Consider the following 21785-nt stretch of genomic DNA (forward strand, 5'->3'; position numbering starts at 1 on the left):
GATTTGTGCTGAACACAGGGTTGATAATACAGGGATGTTTTTGTTATTGGTGAGCAGGGCTTACACAGAGCCAAGGGTTTTTCTGTTTTTCACAAGGTCACCTGTCGAGGAGAATGGGGCTGCACTGGAGGAAAACACAGCCAGGACAGGTGCCCCTAGCTGACCAAAGGGGGTCCAGACCATATGGCATCATATGGGGGGAAGAAGGAGGAAGGGGGGACGTTTGGAGTGATGGCGTTTGTCTTCCCAAGTAACCACTACATGTGATTGGGCCCTGCTCTCTTGGACATGGCTGAACATCTGCCTGCCCACGGGGCGCAGTGAATTAATTCCTTGTTTTACTTTGCTTGTGTGTGCAGCTTTTGCTTTCCTTATTAAACCATTTTAATCTAAACCCATGAGTTTTCCAGCTTTTACCCTTCTGATTCTCTTCCTGACCCTACTGGTGATGGAGTGAGCAAGCAAGCAACTGCCCGCTGCCTCTGTGCTGGCTGGGGTTAATCACAGAATCACAGAACCAACTGGATTGGAAAAGACCTCCAAGATCATCGAGTCCAACCTCTGACTGAACATGACCTTGTCAACTAGACCACGGCATTAAGTGCCACATCCAGTCTCTTCTTAAAACACCTCCAAGGACACTGACTCCACCACCTCCCTGGGCAGCCCGTGCCAATGCCCCATCATCCTTTCCGTGGAAGAACTACATTTTAATGTCTAACCTAAACCTCCCCTGGCGCAGCTTAAGACTGTGTCCTCTTGTCTTTGTTAAACTACCACAAAAGCTCATAAAAACAGTGTTTAAGAGCAGATGAACCGCGTTATGCTTCCACTGCCCCAGCCACGCTTAAGGGCCGCCCGCGCCCTCGTCCCCTCAGTGCTCGGCAGAGTCCCGCCCCCCAGCCGCGATTGGCCGTCTCTCTCCCTCCCGGGCCGCCATTGGCCGGCGCGGGCGCCGCGCGCAGCGCGATTGGCCGAGCGACGGCGGCGGCGGCGGGACGAGCGCGGAGCGGGCCCTGCCCGGCGCGCTGGGCCGCCATAAAGGGGCGCCCGCAGGCCCTCGGACTGCTCCGAGTGCCGAGTTCCTCTTCTCTCTCACTTTCCTCGGGGACGGCGCTGCGGAAGCGGCCTGTGTGGTTCTGTGGGAGCAGCCGGTGGGTCGAGTGGACGCCGCGCCCGTGAGGCCGTTGCGGGATACAGGGGGGGCCCGGCGGGGTACGCAGGGACACAGTGGGCACGGGCGGGACTGTGTGGCAAAGGGGTTTGAATTTATTCCCTTTCTTTTTTGGAGGGTGAATTTCTTGTTTGTTTGGTTGTCTTGTTTTGGTGTGTTTGGTTTTGCCCCTCACAACACCGTGGCAGTGCCTCACTGCCCCCGCGAGGAAGGGGGGCCCTGTCGCTGCCCAGGTGACCCCGGCTCGCTGCTGAGGTGCTGCTTGACATCGCCTGGTGAAGCACCCACACTTTATTGGAGGAGAAATGGGCTGAGCCACCCCCAAACTGAGGGTCAGCAAGAACGTGCCTTGGGCCCAGAATTCACAGGATGTTTGTTAATGGGTGCTTTTAGCTGATGGCACTTTTTTTTTTTCCAGAGGAGCGAAATTGAATTAACCTGCAGTAACAGGTTAACCCATAGCAGGGTGGGTTCTGCACCTGGAGGAAAGTTGCACCTCCTATTGCACCTTTAAAAGTTCACTTGAGCTGCTTGTCCTCAGCTGTGCTGGCTGCGATGGAACTGGGGTCTGTCAAGATACTCTGCACTGCTGATAGGTCTGGCTGGATACTGCTGGTGAATTAACACTTCGAAACATATATTTTGGTTACATAGTGTGTGAGTCTCCATAATGCACAAAGATGTAAAAAGTTTTTTAAAGTTTATTATAACTTGAAGGCTGAGTACTTTATAGGATGTGTTTGAAAGCTTGGAGACTGCATTTAGATCATTTTCCCATGCTCTGACATGTTCAGCACTTCATTTTTTCAGTATAGTTTTTGATTTGTACTTGTCTATGCAACTGTGCACAGCTGAGAAGAATGATTTTTGATAGAGTTGCACAAATTCAGTCTAGAAAAAAATCATTGTAGCAATGGACAGTGCTGTCAAACTGTTAAGTGCTCTTTTAATGCAAAAATGAAGAATACCTACATTATAGATTGAAATTTCATTTAGGAGAAGTATGCTTTTTTATGGTTGTGTAAGAAAATTTATGTAATAAAATCAGTTTGTTTGCGGCTGTGTCAGACTTGCACAGAATTGATTTCCTCATCTTTCTCACCCATCAAAGCAAGGAAAAAGTCTGGAGAAAAAAGTTATTCACAATGAAGTTGCATTAAAATGCAGGATCAGGAAAATTCTTTGAAATAGGCCTGTTTTTTTTAATTTTCTTTGCGATGGAATGAATTGCAGTGTGATGTAGGTAATGTGCAAGAGTTTGTGACAGATCAAAGGCTCATCAAAATAAGACATACTTGTGAATTATCACTTTGTTAAACTAGCTGTTTCCACAAAGATGTTTACTTTTGCAAAAGCACTTTGGCATAGCAAATGAAAAATATCGATATGACATACTGGATTAATTGAACAAAAATTGTTATGGTATATGTTGCAAAAAGTTAAGCTGGTGTTGCTACTGTTTTTACATCTCCTTGGTGGTCCAGAGTAACTTGTAGAGAGAGGTGTGTTCATTTTGATTCTTGGCCTCTTAGGAAGGCTTGAATGAAACCGGAAGTATTATTGTACTGTACAGCAGTAGAGGCTAGAATCCCATTGTACTGGGGACATTTTTGGTGCTTTTGTGTTTACAGTATGAGTCGCATTCGTTTGGCATCTGAGGTAATCGGGGGTGTGGGTGTCATTGAAACTGTCACCATAAAATTTATGGTTCCTTCAAGATTTATCCTAGTATTTCTGCATAATATGTTGAACAAAGTGTGGGGAATAAATGTGTTATAATTCATTTATTCACTGATACAGTAGTGACCTTCCCTTCTGTTTTAGTGGGTAGTTTGATAAAGTTCACCGCAGTTGCAATGGTGCTTCGGCAATCTTTTGTCTGTATGTTTAGTCATGTGTTTCAACAGGTCCCTAAGGGCTGCTTTGCATTTATTTTTCAATTGGGAAATGTATTTAAAAACTTCAGTTAATACCTTGAAACAATGCTGGAGCTACAGAAACAACTTTGAATGTGGAATAAGCCGAGGTAAACTTGAACCTCTGGAAGAGTTGTTCTGTTCAGAACATCCATGAGCAGGGGATGCTCTGACTGTCCATAAAGGACACACTAACCTGAGCTGCGCGCAGTACTTTCCATCAGTGTCTGGAACTTCAACTTCTGTGCTTTTGATAGCCTGAACTCAAACAAAACACACCATGCAGTTTAACGGGAGTATCCTAAAGCACTTGTAGTAATGTTGTACGTACACAATACGGGGACAGTTGTTTGGGTTGTCAAAGTGCAAAATATAGTAGGTATTACAAGAACTTTGGTTGTCATGCAGGCCACACCTGGCTGTCTGTGGAGCACGGCTATAACTTATTTATATGGGAAATTAAGGTGATTATTGATGAGCTCTTAGTAATGAGTGGAATACTCTGCAAGGATGACAGAGTGGATGGCCATGTTAATTGCTAAATGCTCATGTGTCGTGGGGAAAAAATATTTAGCAATTCTGCTGCCAATGGCATTAATCATTCTGAGTAGTTTTAAAACAGCTTTTCAAATTTGATTATTTCAAGTCTGATGTTTTTATACTAAACCCTTACACAGCATTTCAGGTAACTAAAAATGTGACTGTGGAAGCAGGGAGAATTCCAGCTGACACACATATATGTGTGTGTCCGTAATGCTTATTAAAACATAATTTGAAAAGATTGTGGTGGTTCAGATTCCAAAATCGCCTGTAGTTTTTCTGAATTGCTGTGGCATCTAAATATCTGTTAGATGCTAAGGGGGGGGGAATCCAAGGTGATAACAGATTTGAGATTTAAATGATGCCCCTAGTTGATAGTATAGAAAACTGTAATACAGAGAAACAGTTCTGATCCTGAGGGTGGATTGTGGATGATTGCTCAGGAGATTAGGATAATCTGTTATACCGAAATGTCCTATCATGTCATCTTAGTGTCAGAATGTTCCAAAACATTCAAGAGAAGTTTCCATAACCCAGATGAGTTTAAACAATAGCAAGATCTGCCTTCTAGTGGCTCTGTAGTCAACTTTATATATTAGATAAGTGTCTGTTCATTAAGTGTTTGGTGAACCAGACATTTGCAGTTTGGTGATAGCTTAAAAAAAATTGTGGAGTAAGATTTTGAGCAGTTCTGTCAGGAATCTGCAACAGTATTTTTGAGGCCTAAAAGTTGTCTGCTAGGTAATGGATCTGTAATATGTTTCCATGATTGTAATAAGTTACTTTAAGGGAAAAGTAGTAGTTTTTAAAAGGAGGTGACAAAAAAAAAAAAAAAGAAATCAAGTATTTGTACCCACCCAGTAAAATGAGTGCAATTTCATACAGCATTTTGTTTGTGTGATCTTTCAGAAATTTAAAAAATAAAAGTGTGTGTAAAAGTAATAAAGTTGATCAGTAGATAAATTGTGATTTATGTAAGAATGAGGAAATAGTGAAAAGGAGTAATGCTACAGGTTCTATCGTATTCTACACACCAGTGTGGAGAAAAAAACCCTACACAGATTTTCCCCTCACCTCAAACATAGATGTGTGACTGTGATTCCAGCTCTGGGAGCAGAATAAATATCCTGTCTTATGGCCTTCACTCCAGTGCAGCTCTGTATGTTGCTGTTTGCCAAAACAGAGGGAAGTGTTGACTTGTGTGTAAACTTGTCCTCTGTAATCCTCTACTACTCTTCTACTTAGCTGGACATTGCTAATTATTTCCCCATTAGTAATTTGCTCGGGGGCCCCCTGGTGGTCTAGTGGTTAGGATGCGGCGCTTTCACCGCCGCGGCCCGGGTTCGATTCCCGGTCAGAGAAGTCCCCCGGGCAGATGGAGCTCATCAGCCCTGTAAGGCCATCCATCTAAGAGAAGGTCACTCTAAACAAACCTACATCCTGAGGACCTCACTGCCACTGTCCAAGCTCGCTCGGCCCCGGCAGATGAACCTTAGGATTAAAGGGTGGGCTCAGCTCAGCGCACACTGTGTCTCACCTAAAAAATCCACTGCGCAGGCTCGAAGGGTAAAGACCTTTCCCAAATCTTCGTTCGCGAAGGCTGGCCATACATACAGTAATTTGCTCAGTTGTTTATTCCTACCTGACAATAATAACCCATGCTTCTCTTTTTGAGGATGATCTTGCTTCTTCACAGATATATTAGAATTGCTTCAGATTCTGTTGCTGAAATTTGTATGTATTGAAGGCCCATCTGACTTCAGGTGAGCTATCCTGTCTGTCTGTTGGTTCAGAGGCTTTTGTTACTCTTGTATCCAAGGTACAGAATTATGTTTATGAAAGGAAAAGAATGGATTTTAAGTGGTGAGATTTCACTATTCTTCAGGGGTAAAAACACCTTTCCAAAAAATTACTTTCACCATTTCTGGTTGTGAATAATGTTTTGTTACATGTTTTGGGTTAACTTTGCTTTAACAAAGGCAGTTATATAAGTCTGATGAATTATATAATAGTCTGATAAGTTGTACCTCTTCATCATGTAAGAGTTTCCAGGACCTGAACTTCCACCTTGGGATTCTTTGGTCATTTCTTATTTTCTGTTTATCAGACAGAAAGGAAGTGATTGTTCTAATTTATAGCATATGTTGGGGTCATCTGCACTGGCAAAAGTAGAAGTGTACCTTGTCTGCTTAAAGAATAGAAAAGTTTTGGCATTTGAGTATTGAGTGTTTGTCTTTCAACTCTAGAGAGATGCTTCATCCTCTGGAAGGTTTGTAATTGGAACTGAAACAGAAATGCAAAATGTGGGAGTCATAAAAAGAGAGGATATAATCCGGGGGGGGAGGTAGTGACTGAATTTTTGGAAATCTTCTGACAATCTGTAGGTAAGAATTGCTACTTCCATGCCTTTAGTTCAGTACACCTGTTTAGTATACAAAAACTTGTGATATTGAGGAAGGAGAGAGATAAGAAAGCTTGCCTGATGATTAGCAGCCCATGATAGTATTCTGTATTAACAGAAAAGATTGCTGCAGGGACTAGTGGTAAAGTAAAGCTTTTTATTCTCTATATTATAATGCTTTCTAAGGGAGGATGGACTTGCTCTTACTTGGTTAGTGCATAACACTGTCCTCATCTTTAAAAGCTTTTAATACTTCAGTTACTTAATCTTCCCTGTCAAGTTGAGGTTTAATGTGTAGTTTCTGCTGAAGCTATTAGTCAGGATAAAAACTGAAAAAGAAAACTGAAAAGCTGATAGATTTTAACAATGGTAAAGCAGAACTGTCAGTTGATCAGATCAAACACAGGATTGAGACAAAGTCAAGGAAGGTGAACATGTTGCATTTTAACTATTTACAGTTTTGTGTAAGACAGTAAAGAGAACAGGGCTAAAGTCAGAGCAAGTCAATACAAATAAACTGGAAATAATGCAAAGTTGTGTGTAATGTTGCAGCAGCTGGATCATGGAATGGCTCAGTTCTCTCACTCCAGTTGTGCCAATGCAACTGCTGAGCTTTTTAAGAGTGAAGACAGATTTAAATCCTCAAAGAAGGAGATGTAGTAGAGCTGAGTAGGTTCATGCAGTCTGACTTACAGCTAAATTTCTTCATAGAGTTTGTGTGGGACTATGTTCTGTATTTTCTGCTGGGAACTGTTGATAACACAACAGGGATGTTTCTGTAATTGCTGAGCAAGGCTCTCATTGAGCCAAGGCCTTTTCTGCCTCTCACCCCACCTGTGAGCAGGCTGGGGGTGCACAAGGAGCTGAGAGGGGGCATAGCGAGGACAGATGATTCCATCTGACCACAGGAATACCTCAGACCATATTGTGTCATGCTCAGCATGTGAAGCTGATGTGGGGCAAAGGAGGTTGGCCAGGCTGCTGTTATTTAGGGACTGGGCATCAGTGGGATGCTGGTGAGCAATTAGGGGTGTTTTTTTTGCATCATTGTCCTTACTTGTTTTTATTTCTTTGCCTCCTTATTTTTTTTCCTTCAAAAAGAAATTAAGCTGTCTTTATCACTGCCTATGGGTTTCCTCACTTTTATCCTTCTGAGTCTGTCCCCTTTCCTACTGGGTGAGAGAGTGGGAGAGCACCTGTGTGGTGTTTAGCTGCCTACCAGGGTTAGACCATGACATATGGTTTTCTGAGGTTCAGATAAATCCTGGACAGTAAAAGTAAATTCTAACTAAATATTCATTGTTTGGAATAGTAATTTGATACTGTATGTAGTTTGAAGCTCTTGAGCATAATAAATAAAAAATTAAAGAATTTTGTGTTAATTTACCCATAGTGGTGAGAGGGAAATTATGATAGTAATATGTTGCTTCAATAGTTTAAATGGATATACTCCTCTCCCTTTTGGGGGTTATTACATGCCTTTCCTCTGTTAACTGAAAAGAAGCAATTTCTTCTTAGTCCTGAGCAGTGGTGCTTAGAAAACTGAAAATTCTCCATTCTAATTCAGATTTCCTTTTAATTCATCTGCTCTTGGAAGCTTTCAATACCTGCAGGAAAGAAAGAGATTTAGAATATTGGTTAAAGGTAAAGAATGTTGGATGATACAGTTTAAAGACAATATGAATATTTTTACTTGCAACTTTAAGTTGATCAGGGAGGTGCTTTCATTATGATTTAGAATTACTCAGGTAAGGGAAAAGGTGCCAAGAATGTGAGCTGGTTTTAAGTTTTGCCCATTTGACAGCCAAGTGAAGTCATATACTTCTGGGAATAAATGCAGATTTATTTTTATTTTTTTTAAGATGGTAACCTAGAAAACAGTAATTGTGTCAATATTACATGCTTTCCCTTTTCAAACCATGAATGCAAGATCCTGTTGTTGCCTTGTAGAATAAAATGTTTTCTGTAATTCATAGAGGTGAAAGAAAAAAGCGCAACTGAGTAGGATAAAGGATTTATTTTTCCTTCCATGTCAAGTGTTGTTGAAATTGGGATCAGAATAGGCATATAAGTTTTTTAAGAATGCTAGGAAAAGTCTGAGGAAGAACATAAAAAGATATGAGTTATTAGAAGATTGAAAAAAGAAATTCTTAGATATTTGAGGCTAACTTCACATTTCTTAAAAAAACCCCCAACAACCTAGTTAAATACCTTCTGCAGCAGAAAAACACCTGAGACTGCTTCCCCCACCTCCCCAACTCTTCCCCTACTTGCATTCCTGCTTCCCATGCCACATTCTCCCAAGTTTTTTTTCTCCTGTGAGGTGTATAATAGGCCTAGGAGATAACTCTGTGTGAAGGAATGATACCAATGGAATAAAATTCTACATAATAGGGTGAAAGTAAGATCCAGGTAAATTTGATGAAACCTTGGGAGGTTTCAGTGGAAGTTACGAAATTCAGTTGTGTGTTCCTTTAACTACAAAAATTGCTGGGTGTGTAAGGGTGTCCATTATATCAGCTCTTGGAAGAAAGGTAGGATTTTGTTCAGATGTTCAGAACTGCTTTGGATAAACTGATTCTAATTTATATGATTTTTTTACCATTGCTTCTATGAACTAGACTGCTGCAACAAAGTTGTGCCGTCCAGGTAGATCACAGCAGCTCTGGGAGTCACAAATAAGACCAACCTGCCTGCTTCTTTGGCACTCAGCATCACCCTCTTCAGGAATTAGATTCATGCCACAAGTCACAGAATCAGAGAATGCTTTGAGTTGATGATTTCTTTGAGCAGTGTTGCAAGATCCCAGTCATATACCTTTGTCCCAGGAAAGCTGCTTCTCTTTATCTCTAGTGTGTGGGATGTTCGGGAGTTGAGAAGATGGGTAAGAACAAAAAGTAATGGAGAGGAAAGTAAAGGGAGGTGATTGGGTTTCGGTGGGTGAGAATTGGATCCTGTCACCATGTGACTGAGCAGGAAACTCCAGTTGTCCTGTATCTGGCTCTGTAAAGTGGAATGGTTTGAAATTTGTATGTAGAATTGTGGTCAAGAAAGTGGATCATTTCTGAATGCTCAAATTACAGTACTAAGTTGTGAACACCTGTATGCATGCATCTGCTCTAATCTTGAACATTGTCTTACTTCTGGAAAAACAGTTTGGGGTTTTTTTTTCCTTTGAAAGAGGACAAGTTGGTTAGGCAAATCTGATGGATTGAGTCTAGGTTCTGAGACTTCCTGTGCTACAGACTGTAATTTGCTGTTTCTAGGGAGTGGTATTCTTAGTGCAGTATTTGTAGAAGAGGAAGCATTCTACTCTGCATCTATTATTAAAGGCAGTGCCTGGGAAAGGCTGGACCTACCTGTTTGCATACTGTGCATCTTGGGAGATGGTCTCTCCTGTTTTTGTTCTTTTTAATCCAGCTCTGGTAATCTAAAATACTTTCTTGCTAATGATCCCTCTGAGGAGTTCAGGTAATTGGAGGTGTGTGTAGAAGTGAGTAACTGGGTTGTGTGCCCTACCTTAGTTATTTAATCACGAGTGCATTGCATCTCTGAGATGGTCAGTTTTGCAGAACTGCATATTGTCAGTGGATATTGAGTGTGTTTTTGAACAGGACCACTAAACTAAGCTTCTGAAGGAGGATAGAACAAAACCCACTTTTAAGGCTGAGTTAGCCTGGAAGAAGTACCTGAGAGAGGATATTGTGTCTCACGAGCTTGATTGCCTGAAGGGTTTCTGGTAAATTTGGTGTCTGGATTCAGATGCATAATTGTGGCTCATTTTAAGCATGCAGGCAAATAACTAAATGCGTACATCCTTCTCTTATTTTGAGATACTTTATATCTAGGTAGAAGTTAACCTCTTATGAAAACCAAATGTGACATCCATACTTTCATGTGACATCCAGTGATGAAAGCTTTCACTGTGTTGATCCAATAAATCTTCCCCAGGGCAGAAGAATAATAACTGCATGCTGTATCTTTTAAGAACAGCTGAATACAAGATGAGATACTCTGAATGCATTATTTGGAACAGAAAAATGTAGTGCATTGCACAGATTTTGCGTGCTGTGAGCATCAGTTTTTTAAAAATAAAACATTTGCATTCAGAGATTTTGAGCGGACATGTGCTTTTGAACAATACTGGTGTTTTAGAGAACAAAATTAAGAATTAGACAATTGTGTTGTATTTTTACCTTGTTTCTTTCAACCACTTGAGGACAGATTTCTGCATTGCTGTTGTGATTTACTAATCTAACTGCTGTGTTCTGCTCTTCAAGTTTGGACGTTGCTGCTTTTTGTCAGCTCCCTCTGAGAGTCTGCTGACCGGCCACATTGTAATCAGTTGAAATTTAAGAATTGTTAGAGCTTGCTTGAATAAAATTACCTTGCTGATTGACTTAGTAGAGATATTAACTACTGGCTGACCAGTTAAAAAAATTGCCACTCCTATTTTTCCTGCATTAGTTACAAAGTGGGGTTTGTTTGTTTGTTTGTTTGTTTGTTTGTTTTTTGTGAAGATTGATTGGGTTTTCACCTTTCTAAGGAGTGCTATAGTTAAAAGCAAAATTGCCATTTTAGCTTCTGTAGTTTAATATGGGATGGGCAGTTTGGACAAATACCTGACAATATTTTCAGGGAAGATTATATGTAATCAGACTACATAAAGCTTCATAGATAAATGAGGAAAAAAGACTAAGATACCTGCTAATAGATATTCTCTTTTTAAGGGCAATGAAGAGATTAATTTCACAGCCAGGAAATAAAAAAGCTTTCATATTTTTGTGAAGTTTGTAGTACTCTGTATTAATGGTGGCAAAATTTATCTTCCTAGTCCTTAATGTCAACTTTTTAATTTGTTGAGTTTCAAGAACAGAAACTTACTACTTTGTTAATACCATATATAGTAAAGATTAAAAGTGACTTAGGGGGACACAAAAAAGCCACTGTACATTTGAAATACCGAACTTCTAATTGCATTTGTACAAGCAATAGCCTTTGGATGTGAACCCTTTTGTTAGATTATTGACAGCTGATACTACTGCTGTATGAAAATCTGTCTTTATTACAATGTTGGCAGCTTTCCCCCACTGTTTTTCCTGTTCCTTTGTGCTACTTAACCCATATTTTCTTGGTAAAAGGAGTAAGTTCCAATAATATAAAAAACTGCTATAAGAAGAAGCTGTTATATGGCAATGCTTTCTGTGGCTATTCCTGAACACGCTACCTAGTATTAAGAATAAAGCTTTCTCCCTGGGAGTTGGGCCTTTTGTTTTAGAAGGTGTGATGTGATTAATTCTACTTTTCTGGTCACAAAGTTAAGCTATATAGGGCTACCTGAATTGTTCTGAATAATCTGAAGGATTTTCCATTACAGTGCTTGCAAATCTTTTCTGAAAGCTGATACATTTTGTGTCAGATTTATGTGTAGAAGTGCAAAAAAAAAAAGTTTGACATCTGGACTTGATCTTTAAATTTTTTTTGTAAAGTGTCTGGTATTTACTACAAATATGGTTAAGGTGGAGGTAAGATCAGTGTTTGCCAGTATTATTTTGTGTCAATGAAGACTGTTACATTCTTGTATAACATGCAGGCCCAGAGCACTTCTTAATAATTGTATTGTTGGTAAAGCTCAAGACTTTAGAGAAGTGGAAAATTCCTTCCTAAAAAAGTACAGCAGAGTTTTAGAGAAGAGGAAAATTACAAAGCCATATTGTTGTCTAATGAGTACCTGTCTTTTTCTTTCCTTTATAATCTCACATAGCAATGGGCCAGGCAGCTGCCAAACCTGCAGGCCCAAAACCTGCAGGAATATATCATGCTATTACGGGTAGAAGATGTGGAAGAAGACATGCCTGTGTTGGCTTTACACCACTTTCAAATAGTCAAGATGGAGATGCACATAAACCCAACGAAGACTGCAAACAATTAGACTTGGAGAATGTTCAGGAAGAGAGTTCTTTATGTATGTACATATCTTTGTGTATGTGCTTTTTAGCTGCAAACTGGGATGCTTGTGGGTGGAGGAGGAAGGCACATAGAGAAATGTGGAGGGAAGAGAACAGCCACTTAAATAATGTGTAAAGTACATTGCATATGTCTTTATTTTGTCTTCATACTAAATTTCATTTTACAAAGTATAGTCTAATCTAGGCTGTGTGATTTTGCCTGAATGAGTTAATGCATTCTAACAAACTAGATAATAGTGTATAATTCAAATTATTTTGTCTTCATATCAAATTAAAAATCACATTTGGAAGAGAATGCCTATTCTAACCTTCTTTTTGGAATTAGGCTACAAAATATTTGTTGTATCATAGACCAGGTTGTCCTGTCTTTGTCTGACCTACTGTAAATACATTGGGAATTAGTTTAAGCATATAAAAAAATCTTTAAAAGTTGTTTTTTGTTTGTTTGTACCAGTTAGACCACTTCCCTTTCTTGTTTAATTAATATTGGATGCTAGTATTTCCCAAAATATCTTCTTCGACTTCAAAATATCTTCTGAATAATAACTTAATAGGGGAATAGAGAACGGCTTCTTGGATTAGAAATATAATCCCATTTCTCTGGCTGAGGTTTTCAGCAAAAAACCCCCCCACATTTGATATAACCTCAGATCTTCCAAAGTGCGTGGGGAAAAAGGACTTGGGAGTGCTGGTTGACACCAGCTAAACATGAGCCAGCAATGCTCATGTGGCCATGGAATCCTGACTGCATCAGCAATAGTGTGGGAGCAGGAACAGGGAAGTGACTGTCCCCCTGTGCTGGACACTGGTGAGGCACCTTGAGTGCTGTGTCCAGATTTGGACCTCTCACTATAAAAAGGACACTGAGGTGTTGGAGCACGTCCAGAGAAAGGCGGCAGAGCTGAGAAGGGTCTGGAGCACAAGTCTGAGGAGCAGCTGAGGGAGCTGAGGGTGTTTAGTCTGGAGAAAAGGAGGGTCAGGAGGGACCGTCTCACTCTCTACAACTACCTCAGAGGAGGTTGTAGTAAGATGGGTGTGGGTCTCTTCTGCCAAATAACAAGGAAGAGGACAAGATAAAATGGCCTCAGGTTGTACCAGGGGAGGTATATTAGGTCGGATATTAGGGAAAATTTCATCACTAGAGAGTTTGTAAAGAATTGGAACAGGCTGCCCAGAAAAGTGATGGAGTCAGCAATTCCTGGTGAGGAATGCTGGAGGTATTTAAAATGTGTACATATATGGTGCTTAGGAACACAATCTGGTGGTGGACTTGGCAATGGTAGATTTATGGTTGGACTCAATGGTCTTAGAGATCTTTTCCAACCTGACTGATTTTGGGATTCTACAGAGTAGCATTTTTTCCTCCTTCCTTTATAGACTATTTTGAACTGTTTTCTTCTAATTTTTTTTTTTTTTAATAATAGCATAGCGCTGGTTTAGCTTTGTCATATGCTCCCGTTCTTGTAATCTTGTGTGATGTAGATTGTCTTAGGGTGGTTTTAATTTTTTGTAATTTGTACATTTTCACTGTTGTCTATGTTTCTTACATTTTCTACACTTTCATCGAGTTAAAGGTTTATCTCCTGTAAGGAAGTGTTGACATTTATGGAGACCTTCCTTCTGTCTCTGTATAATGCAACCACATTTCTTGTTTCAGCTACACAGACACGAGCATACAGTTATTTTAGGGGCCACTAGAAATATGCAGTTTAAGGGTGTATTATCTCCTTGTTCTTAATACAGTTGCTCTATATGTAAACTAGACTAACTACAAAATGCTACACTTCCTTGTGTGTGTTACAAGTCTTCAGATTTATCTTTTGAGAAACATTTTGGATGATTTACTTTCTTTACCTGAACTGGATTACATTTTTCCCCAGTTGATAACTTATTTTTGTATGGGTAGGTATTACCTAAAATGCTACATATTTCCTGCCTAATTGGCATGACATTTTGTATAGAATTGTAGTATCATTGAATATCCTGAGTTGGAAGGGGACCCACAAGGATCATCAGAGTTCAACTCCTGGCCCTTCACAGGTCATTCCAAGAATCACAGAGAGTATTGTCCAAATGCTTCTTGAGCTGTAAGGCTTGGTGCTGTGACCATTTCCCCGGGGAGCCTATTCCAGTGCCCAACCACCCTCTGGGTAAAGCAGCTTTTCCTAATATCCAGCCTAAAGCTCCCCTGACACAATGTCAGGCCGTTCCCTCGAGTCCCGTCGCTGGTCACCACAGAGAAGAGATCAGTGTCTGCCCCTCCTCTTCACCTTGGGAGGAAGCTGCAGACTGCAGTGAGGTCTTCCTTCAGTCTCCTCTTCTTCAGGCTGAACAGACCAAGTGCCCTCAGCTGCTCCTCATATGAAGGTACCTCTAGACCCTCACCATCTTTATGGCCCTCCTTTGGACACTATTATAGTGCCCAAAACTGCCACAATGTTCCAGGTGAGGCTGCCCCAGGTCAGAGCAGAGCAGGACAATCTCCTCCCTCGCCTGGCTGGTGATGCTTTGCCTGATGCCCCTCAGAACATGGTTGACCCTCCTGGCTGCCAGGGCACTGCTGACTCATATTCAACTTGCCATTGACCAGGACCTCTAAGTCCCTTTCCATTGGGCTGCTTTCCAGCATCTCATAAAATCTCGCATTTAGTATCATCCACAAACTTACTTGATGTACCTTTGAGTTGTGATTCCAAGTTGTTTATGAAGATGTGGAAGAGCACTGGCCTTGGAATGAAGCCCCACTAGGGACAGGTCACCAGTCTGATGTCACCCCATTCACTATAACCCTTTGTACCTCACCCATCAGCCAGTTGCTTACCCACCACACAATGTGTATGTCCAACTGTGAGCTGGGAATTTTGTCCAGAAGAATCCTCTAAGCGACAGTATTGAAAGCTTTACTGCTTGCAATCAAATAACTGCATCAATTGGCTTCTCTTGATCCAGTAGGTGGGTTATCTTGGGACAAAAGGAAATTAGGTTTGTCCAGCAGGACATTCCCCTCATGAAACCATGCTGGCTGTAACCAATGGCTGCATTGTCCTTCAAATGTTTATCAATACATCCTGGAATCATATTCTCCATAATTTTACCAGTCAGAGTGAGACTGACAGGTCTGTAGTTTCCAGGGTCATCCTTTCTGCCCTTCTTGAAAATTTGGAAATTGTTTGCCAGCTTCCAGTTGACTGGAATATCCCTGTGATTCCCAAAACCATTAAAAAATTGTTGAGAGGCCTTGTGATGACATCAGCCAGCTCTTTGATTATCCTTGGATGAATCCTATCAGCCCCTCACAGATTTACGGAGATCCAGCTGGAGCAAGCAGCAGATCCCATACAAGTTCAGTGTCAACTGGGAGTTTATTGCTCTCACAGTCATGGTCCTCCAGCTTGGGGCACTGGACCCCCTTAGCCCATCATCTCTATTGAAGATAGAGGCAAAGAAAGATTTAAACACCTCTGCCTTGTTTATGTCCCTGTCTGTGAGGTGACCATCCTCATCCTGCAACATGCCGATGTTATTTCTGCACTGCCTTTTGCTCTTGCTATATTTTATTGTCCCTTGCATTTCTTCCCAGCTTCAACTCCAGTTGAGCTCTGGCCACTTGAATTTTGTCCCTACAGTGATGAGCAGCCTCTCTGTATTCCTCCAACGTTACCCAACCTTTCTTCCACTGGGCATACACCTTTTTTTTGCTTTAGCTTCAGAAGAAGATCCTTGCTCAACCAAACCAGCTCAGCCTTCTGCTTCCCCTGCTTGACTTCAGACATCTTGGAATTGCCTGTTTCTGTACCCTTAGGAGGTGATGCTTAAAGAGTGACCAGCACTGCTGGACTCCAGCACCTTCAGAGGCATTTTCCTGCGGGACCTCACTAACTTTTTTCCTGAGAAGCCTGGAGTCTACTTCCCTCCTGTCAAGGGTTGAAGTTTTGCTGGCACTTTTCTTTCTGTCACCTGAGATTTTACATTGGATCACGTTGTGTTTACTGTGGCCAAGACGGCTGCCAGTCTTCACGCATGAGACCCTCTCTGTTAACAAGCAACAGCTCAAGGAGGGCACCTTTCCACATCAGCCCTTTAGTACCTGTACCATGAACTTATCATCCAGGTGTTTAAAGAATCTAGGAAACTGGAAGATGGGTAGAAGGAGATATCCTTGGAAATATTAAAAATATGACTGGATTTGGTCCTTGGTAACCTACTATATGTGAATCTGAGCAAGTGGAGTGGACTCGGATGATCTCCAGAGGGGCCTGCCTTCCAACCTTGGCTGTTAGTGGTTTAGTAAAGGAGCTTCAAGATTTTAATTAGATAAAATGTAATGATACAGTATTACTTCCTGGAAGCCAGACTCCTAGTGCTGAGAGGCATAGCTCTCATAAGATTCCAGTGCCACGAATTCACCAACCTAGTCATGGATAACTATTTAGATGAGAGATGAGACTTTTTTTTTTCTAATTTTTTTAAGGTCTTGTAGTTATGTTTCTAAACCCCTAAATATTGACTTAAAGTGCTTTCAAGTTATGCAAACCATTCTGTGTTCAAAAATAGATTCGACAATTGCCTTGGATAGGAGTTTACAAATTACTTGAACGGCGGATTGATTTTGTAGTAGCAGCAGTACACATGTTTTTACCTTTTTTAACTCTTGCTGCTAAATTTGATGTTTATTGTCCCTTTATGCAAGAGGTGTTGTAGTGTCATATAACTAAACTGCACTTGTGATGAGGCAACTATTAGCTGCAATACAACATTCAACCCTGCTATTATTTTCTTATGTGAAGTTACACTCAAAACTGCAGATGCAAAATACAGTGCTCTTAGTATGTAATTTATAGTACCAATAAGTGACTTTATCTGAATGTGGCAGAAGGCACAGTTTAGCAGTTAATGAATTAATAGTCCAAATATGGAGAGAAATGGTTTTTTGAGTTTTCCTGTTATCTTATAATTCCCTTCTTTATAAACGGTGTAAAAATTCTGCTTATGAACATGTTCCTTTAATACTGTTTTTTCCTATCACATCCTAAGCTGGTACTGTATAATTTAGGTCTATTTCTGTAGACTTAGTTTGTATAAAAGAGAAAGGAAATGTATATTAGTGAAGAATGACTGCATCTCATAAATGTTTCTGTCTATCATTTTATGCTGCGGTCCTAGTAAATTTTCCTTTCTTTTTATTGAGCAGTTGTTGTAGATGAGAATATTTCTGTTGGTTTTGATTATTCCAATGTATTTTTTCTTACAGCTTTCTCTGAAAGTTCCAGACCACTGGCTCAAGTTCCTCCTGCTCTATTAGATAAGCCTTTGTCAGAAAATGCTGGAACTAGAGAACTCATATGCCAAAATGTATCAAGCCAAACTTCTGAAGCAAACACACCACTATTTTCTGTAGTCTGTACTGGTCCAGAAGGCAATCAAATCTCACAGAACTTTATGAATCCTGATGAAAATTCTGAGGACTTTGCAGAAAACACATCTGGAAGACATAGTAATTTGAATGGTAAGAATGGAATTGCTTTTGTAAACATTGACTCTTATGAGCCAGATAGCAGTGACGGAGAGGAAGATGATGTTCAAGACAAATGTTCTTTGGTAAAAGAAGCAGCATGTCTCGTTCAGGGACGATTAGATAACATACTTTCTCAATGTGAAAAAGACGTGGAGTGTCTTAGGGACTTACAGTCACAACTGTCTTCTCTCAACCACGGTGTTTCTAGAGAAAATTGTGAAGGAGCAGGACCAATGCCTTTGGCATGTCCAAACAATAGGACACTTATATCCACTGAAGATCAAGCTATACCAAAAAGTAACCTGAGTGGTACCAGTTGTGAAACACAGCAGATAAATCATATACTGGATGTTGGAATCGGAACCCCTGTTGCTGATGTACTAAATGTCAGTGATGGAAAGGCTGACCAAGAAAAGTCATCTGAGCCAGTAGTGAGACCTAAAATTAGAACACGAAATACTGCAAACCAGTTTGAGAGAGAAAAGCAACTCCCTAATGATGAAGAGGAAAAACCACTTTCCTCTTCCTGGAAGAGAATTGGAGTTGCTGATTGCCAGCAATGCCATCCTGAGTGTCCCTTGAGAGACAGCGAAGAGATAAGTTCTGGTGTGTTCTTTCTCTCAAGAGTGTACAGTGATCAAAAGAACACAGAAAGAGACCTAGGAAAAAATGCAGCAGCTCAAAACCAAAAAAATGTTCCACATGATAGCAGTTTTTGGGATGAGTTTGAAAACTGCAACAGATACTTCTTAATGTCCCATGAAGATGAAGACAGGTAAAATTTCAGTTTTATATCTGTTTTAGTGTTGAATCTTTTGTGTAAATCATGTGCAAAACTGAATAATATGTTAGCAAATGGGACATGAAAACTTGAGACATTTCAGAATGTGTTCAGATAACAAGACACCAACATTTCCTTTCAGTTCTTCTTTACTCTTCTGGTCATGTAAAAAGCCTTTTCTTATATCTAGGGTTAGAGCATCTTACCACTAAGGAATATTACTTGTTTGTTTTTATTTTCACTGAGCAGATGGCGGGTAGAGAGGGAAAGCCTTGTTCAGCGTGGTTTTAACAAATTACAGGTCTTTGAAAGTTCTCTTCAAGAGTTAGTCTTTTCAGAATTTGGGGTTTTTGCCATCTAATCTCAATATTCTGCATGGCAGCCTATATATGTTCTTGTCTCCAGCCTTTTGAAAGAAATTGTTCTTCCTTGTAATATCTGAGGAATAACTTGATGGGGTTGCTTATATCCCTTTTTTAAAGGAAATTCTTCAGACTAATAGGAGTTTCCAAAGTACAAAAATTCACCTGGTCTTACGGTATGCTTAGGTAATCTTTTAAAATATATATTAAAAAACTTGACCAAACAAAATAAATCCAAAACAAACAGTAAAATTTTCAACCCAAAACCAGGCAAAGAACCGAATAAACAAATGGTTCTAAGGTGTTAGTATTCAGCTTTAGTTGGTGCAATTTCAGATGCATTAGAATTTCTTAATAGATGTGATTTCTGTTGTAAAGTAATCCATTAAAGTAGCCCAAAGTTAATGAATATTCTTATTTCCATCACTTTTCTTAGTCATCAAAATTGTGATAGAAAAACATATTCCTGCCTCAAATAAAAATTCTTAAATATAATCTGTGGAACTTCTTTAGTCTTGTAATACTTACAGAGTATAATGTGCAGTTTTTTGAAAGTACTTAGATACTATGGAAGTTCTTAGATAGAACTTTTATTGGCATGTCCTTGTAATATGAGATATAAGGAGGGTTAATTTAAAGTGAGTTTGTGAGGTAACATTAATACACCTAAACATGCTGGGTTTAGCAGATTGAAAATTGAGCTGTGGGTATTGTGGATTGCCATATAAAATGTACTCTATTAAGCATGTTTGCTATTCACGTATTTTTCTCTAACTTTTTGAAGTGATGTGGTTAGTTGACTATATTTTGAATTTCAGCAGGTGTCAACTGTCACTCTGTTGAGTGAACCTTCTAAGTGGCATTACCAATGGTAGCAGTAGTTCATCTTTCTAGAGATTCTGCTACCGTTATGATTTTAACTGCCCACAACTTGTTATTTACTACCCTTTTCCATGTGATGGCTGAGCAAATTGTCTTTGAAAAAACTCCCTGCCATTCATCTGTTTGGGCTAGTGAATTATATAATTTGTAGAGAGTCATCCGTTGTATCTTTCTATGGTTGAAAGGAAAGGATCATTCTATATGGCTTTTATATGTTGTGAGAGCTTTTACTTTAAGTTTGTTTGGCTAAGAGGCAAGGTTGACTTTGCTTATTATTTGTTAATCAAGCACTGGTGTTCTCAGTGTCGCTGCTGCTGTTTCTGTGTTCTGGGAGAAAGATGTGTATAGTGGGTCTGGGTTTCTGTTCTTGTTTCATGTACTCTGCAAATGTGGAGAGGGAAGAACAAAACATTTTCACAAAGTAGGATGGGCAGAATTCTTGATTTTATTTTTTTTTTTCCTTACAGGCTAGTTGTTTATTTAATGCATTCTTTATGTATACCTGACTTTTAATACATCTATAAGTAGCACAAAATTCATTTCTCCTAGAAAAAAAAAAATCATCTATATTGAACACAATGTTGACAGCAAGGTAGAAAATCGTAGAACATTTATTTTGTTTCCCCTAAAGCAGTACTTAAATTCATGCCCTGTCACCTTGTTTAAATGGCAGCTCAGAATGCAGCGATGGAGAATGGGCTACAGCTGTGCCTAGCTGTTTGACTGCTGCGGAACAAGAGCAGTCCTCAAGTGAAGAGAGCTGGGATACTCTCCCAGGCGGGGAGGAATGTGAAGTGCAGAACATCAGCTGTGATGTAAAAGAAGAGAACACAAACTGCGGTCTCCAAGAAGGGTATGGCTTTATTTCATATAGCTGACTTCCTGTAGCTTCTGAGTTCAGCACCAACAGGGTTATCCCCATGACACTACACCGAGTGACATCTATTCTAAAAGCAGTTACTATACTAGCAGCAATCATTATAACAATTTGAGTAGTTGTGTGTATTTCAAATCAGGGAAAAAACGGCATTTCATGGAAATTTTGTTTAATGAAAGATAGAGAAATAATGAGGGCATTGGCATGTAGTGTCTGTATGTTTTAATAAATTTGATGTAGTGACTTTAGAAAGCCAGATTAGGAAAATTAATTGTTAAATGTTACATAAAAATCTTCTGACACTCCTTGAAAAGCACTTGTTTAACTCTTCGCTTTATTACTTCTCCTATTCCACTGCTACTCCTTGTTTTCTGCAGCCCTATCAATGATTCAAGCAAACTTGAATTACTTGCTTACTGTAGTTCATACAACTTATTTATTTTTCCGGTCATTCAGTGCTTTATAAATTGTAACTGTAAGTCAAAATTTGTAGCTATATGGAGCCAAGGAAAGTGTTTGGTTTTGTTTTTTTAGCTTAAGCATCTAATATTGACTTTAGCTTGTGTCTTTACAAAGCAAAAAAGCCACACCTAAGTGGTGTTTCAGCTTCTTCCACTCTTACCAGCACCTGTTGCCAAGCAGTTCACTTTGCTGTCTTTTTTAGTATTGGTATCCCTTGAGGTTTGGAGAATTACTGTGACTTTATGAAAACTTTACAGATACCATCTCTTTCAGAATAACAACAGTGCAACTGTGTAATCTTTAGCTTTCTTTGATGTGAACAGCCTGCAAATGTACACAGTTTTAATGTGATTCCTGTTTATTTGCGCATTTACAAGGAAAATGGGACTCACAGCCCTGTGGCTGTAAATAAACATCCAGGTGACTTGTGCTCCTCTAGAATATCCAGGAATGAGATGATACTTTCTCCTTATGCAGATAGGAAATACCTTGTGTAGTACCATATGCAGGTACTACTTCTCTTGCAAGTAGTACCTCTTTGCGTTGTATTCAGGCCAAGCTTTGCCATGAAGACTGTTCTAAGATGTCAAGACAGTCTTTCTTTTTGATAAATAAGAAAATATTTAGTACCAAATTTACTAGCCCTGGCAGGGCTGTACTGCTGGCCTTGAGCATTAGACAAATAGCTTTGCTGTAGAACCATGGGTGTTACTAGATTCTGACTCTGGAGCTGATACCACTGAGAGTTTCTTGAACTTTTATGGCAAACCCTAAATTTTTAATCTGGGACTCTGCTGTCTGGGAAACAGATTCTTTAGTCTTTGTAATATGTTTAGCTATTGTTGTTCACATATGTTTGTAAATTCTCTTAGCTTTTTAGTTTTACTTTTTCATTTATTTATTTGA

General features: G+C 39.8%; 1 protein-coding gene across 6 annotated transcripts in view; it reads left to right on the forward strand.

Annotated features, from left to right (window-relative positions):
* The first annotated feature begins 988 nt into the window (after nucleotides 1–988).
* PJA2 (praja ring finger ubiquitin ligase 2) overlaps nucleotides 989–21785 on the forward strand; it is a 28275-nt gene continuing 7478 nt past the window's right edge. The window contains exons 1-5 of one of the 6 annotated variants that reach the window (XM_032675711.1): nucleotides 989–1154; nucleotides 5327–5393; nucleotides 11796–11996; nucleotides 17252–18290; nucleotides 20214–20393. In XM_032675711.1, the coding sequence (XP_032531602.1) occupies nucleotides 11798–11996; nucleotides 17252–18290; nucleotides 20214–20393 (1418 nt within the window). In that variant the 5' untranslated portion in view covers nucleotides 989–1154; nucleotides 5327–5393; nucleotides 11796–11797. Of the gene's footprint in view, nucleotides 1293–5326; nucleotides 5394–5874; nucleotides 6015–11795; nucleotides 11997–17251; nucleotides 18291–20213; nucleotides 20394–21785 lie in introns of those variants that run through there. The other 5 variants (XM_032675715.1, XM_032675714.1, XM_032675710.1 and 2 more) reach the window with 5 other exon arrangements.

Source organism: Chiroxiphia lanceolata, chromosome Z (genome assembly GCF_009829145.1).
Source record: "Chiroxiphia lanceolata isolate bChiLan1 chromosome Z, bChiLan1.pri, whole genome shotgun sequence".
NCBI lineage: Eukaryota > Metazoa > Chordata > Aves > Passeriformes > Pipridae > Chiroxiphia > Chiroxiphia lanceolata.